The 6,754-nt window shown below is 34.8% G+C and overlaps 1 protein-coding gene across 1 annotated transcript; it reads right to left on the bottom strand.

The window, feature by feature from the left end:
* Positions 1-1,626: 1,626 nt before the first annotated feature.
* Positions 1,627-4,980, bottom strand: LOC133287830 (RPM1 interacting protein 13-like). Its single transcript, XM_061485514.1, has 3 exons — positions 4,380-4,980; positions 3,290-3,376; positions 1,627-3,147 (listed from the first exon to the last, which is right to left on the bottom strand). Exons 1-3 carry the CDS (start codon positions 4,698-4,700, stop codon positions 1,789-1,791), a joined length of 1,767 nt encoding a protein of 588 aa, XP_061341498.1. The 5' UTR covers positions 4,701-4,980; the 3' UTR covers positions 1,627-1,788.
* Between the last annotated feature and the right edge of the window lie 1,774 nt (positions 4,981-6,754).

The following is a 6,754-nucleotide window of genomic DNA, read 5'->3' as shown; positions in this document are numbered from 1 at the left end:
ACTATTCTAAGGAATCAAAATATATCTCCTCATTATTATTATTGAATCTTCCTTTATTTAAAAAATTTTAAGAATGGGAAGCGGGAAAAGAGCTCCAATAGTCATTGGACTAATTTATTCAAATCTGCCCCAAAAGATCTTTCCAAAATTCAAGCCCTTTTGACTGTTCGTTTGTCATAAAACGCAGTATTGTCAATTGAGTTAACCTTCAATTTAAGTGCTCACCTTAAAAATCCTTGAAATCATCTTCGATGTTTCAGCATTGGGAATATGTGGCTCCTCTTAATGCCATAATGGGGACATTCAATGCTACATCGTAACTTTCATTTTAAGAAGTTGTGGAATTTATTAAATTAGGTTGTAACTTTCTTTTTAAGCACTATCTCTCATTAATGATTTTAAGCAGTTGATAGTTAAAAAAATTGGCCATTCCTTTTAAGTTTTACAATTTACTCCTGTTAGTATTAATGACAATGCCAATCACAAAGATTTTCAAGAAAGTAAATAAATAATAAAGTTTACCATGAAACCAGGTCTATTATTAACGCTATTCATGTTTTAAGATATTGCAATTTTTATTTTTTGGCCGATTATGACCATTGAAACCTGGAATTTATGCTGATTAGTTGAAAATTGGAAATTGAATGCAGAAGGACACACTGATGAATAAGAGGTCATTTTGGAGTTTTCTCTTTATTTTTTGTACAACATTTTTCACAGATTTATTGTCCATAGTACTACTTGTTAGGCTGCTAGCATAATAAAATTGAATATTTATTTTTGCATCCATTACACGGTTTGATTTTCACTTGATCTTATCAAGAATTGAACTAAGCATGTCAATGATCAAGGGTTTCACTTTGTAATCAGTCATCTAGCCCGGCTTCCATGAATTCTCGTGTCTCTGCTTCCATATATAATACATGATGACACACCCAATATTGAGCCAAGTTTCTTTGTTGCCAATATAAAAACATGCAACAAGTGAATCTCGTTATAACACATGCACATGCATTTTAACCAAATAGATATCAGTATCCCATTAGTCTTTTGGAAGAAACAGTATAAGTCAACCAAACAAGAAAGAATCTAGCGAATTGCAACAATGTGATGAATTTAGCGTTTTTTCTTCAATTTGCCACTGAGAGAAACAATGGCCAAAGCACCGTGGCTAAATTCCAGGTTTCTTAAAGTCTTGATACGAGACTGGATGTGCTTGATATTGAAAAATAGACTCTTTACCAGCTGGATTAAAGTTTGAACAAATCAGAAGAAATATAGTCATGAAACGACTTCTTAGCAAAGTAAATTTGGAGTGAGAAGAAATGCCGTGATGAGTGATGAACTATGATTATTAACGCCAATTTTGTGTCATAACTCTTATCTCTATGTATGATAAACTTATTTAACAAAAATAAAAAATAAATTATATCACGTTTGACGAGAAAGAAAAAATTGGTGATTGGTGTTGAAGGGTGGGATGGAAGTGAACAAGGAGGGAAAAGATAACATTGGAGATGAAAAACACATAATAACCCAGATATAAATTAAAAAAAGAAAATCCTTATATCTATGCTATAAAAATTAATTAAAATATATCAATATTAATAATAACTAAACAAGAAGATTAGAATATGAGAATAATTAACCACTGATAGCCAGTTCCTAGCACTTCCATTTATATAGCAGCAGAGCTCTTGGCTATTTACCTTGAAGACTCTCATCATCACTGAGAACATTACTAAGCTAGACATGTGCAAGACCATTCCACGAGTTTTCAAAATCAAATTAGAACATGCCCGTATCAATTGAGCTAAGATCAGGAGATGGTATATTTAGTTCAGTTGAAAAAACACCATCCACTCCAACTGAGACAAAGTCTTCTTCATCAAAAAGCCAGTTCTTGATATCATCCACTGAGCCGAGGTTAGTGCTTCCAGTTAACTGTGTACCAGCCTCCATGACACTAGGTGGTGTGTTTTTAGATTCTGAACTTTGTAGATAAGAAGTGCCTTGACCGGTATTCTCAACCCAACTTGAGTCAAAAGTTGAAAAATCTACCTTTCTTGCAGATTCACTTTGACTCTCATCGTGAGGTTTCTGTTGGCAAGAAGAATCTTGCCCTGTAGTTCCACCAGCATTTTCATTTTGACTTCCAATTTGATGTTCATTTAAATGTTGACTTCCATTCAGGCGAGCCACATAACTTGAAGGGGCATCATTACCCTGAACGCAAGATCCATAAAGGTTTTGGCTATCATTTGATTGGTAATATGCTTGGGCTTCAGAAGCTGTAGTATATTTGCTGAAACTGCTCAGGCTGGTTGTTTCAGAACTTGGTAGTGGGTATAATAAATTTTTGGGGAACCAAACATCATTCTGTTCATAACAAGTCCCGTTATTTGAAAATCCTTTTGCAGCATTATATCTGTCATATTGCTGTGCTGGATTGACATGATTGCTGAAACCAGATGCACCATGAGTAGAATGGTTCATTGTCTGTGTGCTCCCAACACCAACATTGCCTACCCCCTTGGACATCATATGAGAATAAAGGAAATGAGGTCCTAAACTGCTAGCTCCCCGTCCTTGCACCCTTTGGATGGCATGATTACGTACACTTAGCAACTGCCTTGGCGCGGAATGAGACCGGTGTCTGTTTCTCACCAAAGTATATCCTGACTCTTGATATCTACCATGGTTTGCACCATGCCGGATCATAAAGTTGGAGGCCCTGGAGCATACAGGGACAGTATTTGACCTGCAGACCTGATTCTGTAAGCCATAATTTAGTAAAGAGCTCGTCCGCGTCATAATTGGCTGAGATGCCTGATCTTGATGTATGAGATTTACTGGTGAGCATGTATGTGTTGCAGATGACCTTGATGTCTGATTCAGTAACATGGAATTTGGAGATAATTGCATGATATCATGCGGCAGAAAATGGTTATGTAGGGGATTCCCAAAATCATGCAAAGTACCATAATTGGTTGGAGCTGGTAATGAAACAGTCTTGCCCAACTTGAGATTTTTCCTCAGAATTTTCCACATTTCAGATTTATCAGTTGCATGACAATGATCTGTACTTGAAAGGCCAATGCCCCATTTCAGACATGGGGCAAGGGAGTCACAGACATAACAGTGACACTGCACATCATCAAAAACAGAAATCAGAGTGAGAAGGATAATATCAATCAGCAAATAAGCCAAGAAACAATTATAATTAAACCAACTAATTAATAAATGCTAAACTCTGACATAGCCTAAAGTAATGAATTATGACCTTTACCTGGTCACAGTGTCTCTCATGGGGGGTGGAAGAAAAAGGAAAATTGACACAAAGATGCCGGGGATGAGCATAGTCTCTGCATGCAATCTGCAAGTCAAAAAACAAAAATGAACCTCCGCATCTCAAATGCTACTGATACATTTTAAATCATAAGCACAAAAAGTTTGAAATTTGCAGTTTTGAGTAAACAAGCTCATGCATGAAAACCAGAGATAATTTAAGGCAGAAAACCAAAAAATAAAATGAGCAAGTAGCAAATAGTAATGCTGCACTAAATGCAAGTGCCTCATCTAATGCCTTCAAACTCAGTTTGAACCAGTATTGCATTTTCATTAGAAGTTAAATACGATAGAGCATTAGATAGAGGATCCTCCCAGGCTAGGTTTTCTTCCAAATACTCTGGATTGAGTTAGCAACATTTCCCCATATCTTCTAGGATCTCAATCAGGATCCGCGATTCTAATTTCAATCTTGGAATATGAATCCATTCAAAAGTTTTTTCTCAGATGCCACAGCCAAGGTAGGTAGCCCAGGATCCAAGTCTTCTGCCATCTTAAAGCTTCCTCATACCTGCAGCCATCTTAACTACCCCCATATGACAAACTTGGCAATGGTATACCTCAAATACTGGGAAGCCAACTCATGCAATTATTTTCAGATACTAAAAGAGAATCATCCGTTCAAAAAATACAACTTTTAATCTCCCATCCTACTGAAGCATGCTTGAATCCAGAAACAAACAGACTCCCTTGTCAATCCACGAAACCCAGACAATCCATGCTCAAGGAATCAAACACTTAAGGAAAAAGGAAAATATCTTGTGGTCACCAATACATCTAAATCAAAATTTTAGTAAAGTATATGAAAATAATTACGTGCATGAGAGTTGAGACCATAAATCAAGGAATGCACTAAAAAAAATAAAAAAACTATAAATGTTTTGATGCTTCTAGGACACAAATTGTTGCAATGACATGGATGACATAAATTCCATCATTCTTTTCTTTTCTTTTCCACTAACAATTAAAAAGAAAGAAAAAGAAAGAGAATCAGAAGAACAAGCACTAGCACAATAAATTGGAGAAAATACCTGACCCTTCTCTCCAACAACAAACAACTCGTCAGACCCAGTTGTCCCCTCTTCCACTGTGGTGACAACGTTGTCGGGGTCACCATCCAGAACAACACAATCATCTTCATCATCATCTTTCACAGCCGGCGTTAATATCGAAGACTTTGACTTGAGTTCAGGTTTGTTCACCTCGCGAACCACAACATCCTGGTCTGGTTCTTCATCGGACATCCCCAGCAACTCCTTTATCCAATCATAGTTAATGCTCCTCTCTCCCTTCTCTTCCAAACATGCTTTTTCTTCATCTTCTTCGCCCGAGCTACATGGCATGGGTTTCATACTAATGCCAAAAACCGTTTAAATCCCCAGAAACCTTCAAAAGATCAAATTTTTTAAGCAATCTCGTAGTGGGGTGGGATTATCCAAACTCTACCCGCACAAAACTTGCTATAAGTTGGAAAAATGAAAATCATTTCGAAAGCACAAAAAGTAAGCGGGAAAAAAAAAATCAAAAAAGGAAAAAAATAAATAAATTACCCCTTCGACGCTAACGTTAGTCAGAGATTCAGAAATTTAAAATAAAAATAAAAATAAAAATTTGCAGAGCCTTTGAAGGTTGAGAAGGGGAACACAGAGAGTGGGATAGTGGAGAAGTTTTAAAGACTCGAGTGTAGGGGAAGAAAAGCATACGTCAGATAATTAAAAAATGGGAAATAAATTTAATTTAACTATCCCTTTGATTTATGACCGAAGAAGAAAAGCAAATAGAAAAAAAAAAATGTGGGGAATTTGAGGAGGTAGCTTCGGTTCTTTGTTTTTTGGGATAAGAAAAAGTTAAAAAACGCTTGCGCACGTCACCGACTCGTCCGTGTTAGTTGGCTCATGCCTATTTCGCATTTATATAATGTTTTTTTCTCTCTCATTCTCCTTTAAGAATGAATTCTTTTATATATGATTTAATATCATCATTTTCTATGAGGTAATCTTAATCATTTATTGTGAAGTCAAAGGTTTTTTTCTATTTCTATTATAATAGTTTTTCTATCTCTTTTTTAGTTTATGGGAAAAGTGTGTATTAAGTGAGAGAAAAAAATAGATAAAGAACAGGAAAGAATGGACAGAAAAATATAAAAGTGTGGGCTTTTTTTTTTAGAGTAAAAAGATATAAATTATATTATTTAAAAAGATAAACACTTTTTGCTTAGTTTATTTGTAAATGGTTATGATTATCTCATAAATTACGCACGTGGAAGGTCTATTACCGCCATTTCTATGTCTGCGTGGATTATCCGCCGTTACGATGCAAACAATATATGAGATGCAAACAATACATGAGACTATTGAACGTAGGATATTAAAATAAACATATAAGGGACAGTTTTGTTTTAGATTGGTGTTTATATTTTTGTAAGTCAATGTGTGATGTTAGTTGTCCTATTCAAGCTTGTTTTTAATTTAAATTTAATTTATAACCTATTGTTTTCATCTCTAATTCAACTGATGATAGCTTAGTAAGAAGCTGATCAATATATAATAAGGTTATGTTATTGTTTATTCTTTATGTTGAACAAATAGTATAGAATAATTATCATGTTGATTTGATGATACAAGATATGTTTTGATGATAACAAAGTAACAAAAAAACAAGATCATTTGATCAAGAGCAAAAAATATCAACCATATGTGGATATTGAAGATGTATGATATAGCCACACAAGAAAAGTGATGTCATATCAAAGTGGCAAGATCATTGGATCAAGAGAAATAAGGAATAATTAGAAGAGCAATAACAAGATCAAAGACAACTAACCATGGACAACATCTAAGAGAAGATCAATATCATAACCATGGTGAAAAATGATCAAAACCAACAAAGTGTCAAGCATTGTCATATTCAACAAGTCAAAGCATCAAGTTCAAGAAAAGATCCAAGACACAAGACACGAAGCTAAGTCTAAAATCATATTTTGAATATATCGAACTTAGAATATATGTGAGGGTATATGATAGATTACATTGCATGAGCTCAAAGTTTTTATCAAAGTAAATGTGTTTTTCAAATTGCATAATCATAACCTTTGTATACTTGAAAGAAATTTGTAAAATTCATGGAAAAGATCCTTGACATATTTTGTAACTTCAAAACATATTTATCAAGTCAAGATCTTTCACAAAAAGTAATTGGAAGCAAGCTAGAACACATTTGAACTTAAAATTTGTTGCTTAATTTCGCTTCTACCTTCCATACAATTTTTTGTATCTGTTAGGTCCTGGATAGACCGTATTGCTATACCGTGAGGTATGCGCTCAGAGATAATATATATCAGGTGTATACTAGGCTTATTGCCGAGGTTCCAATCACTGCGCACAAGCAATAGGCTTATAGCCAAGGG

This window comes from Gastrolobium bilobum, unplaced genomic scaffold, assembly GCF_033153095.1.
Source record: "Gastrolobium bilobum isolate Gb01-03AN ecotype WA unplaced genomic scaffold, APGP_CSIRO_Gbil_v1 utg7986, whole genome shotgun sequence".
Lineage (NCBI taxonomy): Eukaryota > Viridiplantae > Streptophyta > Magnoliopsida > Fabales > Fabaceae > Gastrolobium > Gastrolobium bilobum.
This window is presented reverse-complemented; position numbering and strand designations above follow the sequence as displayed.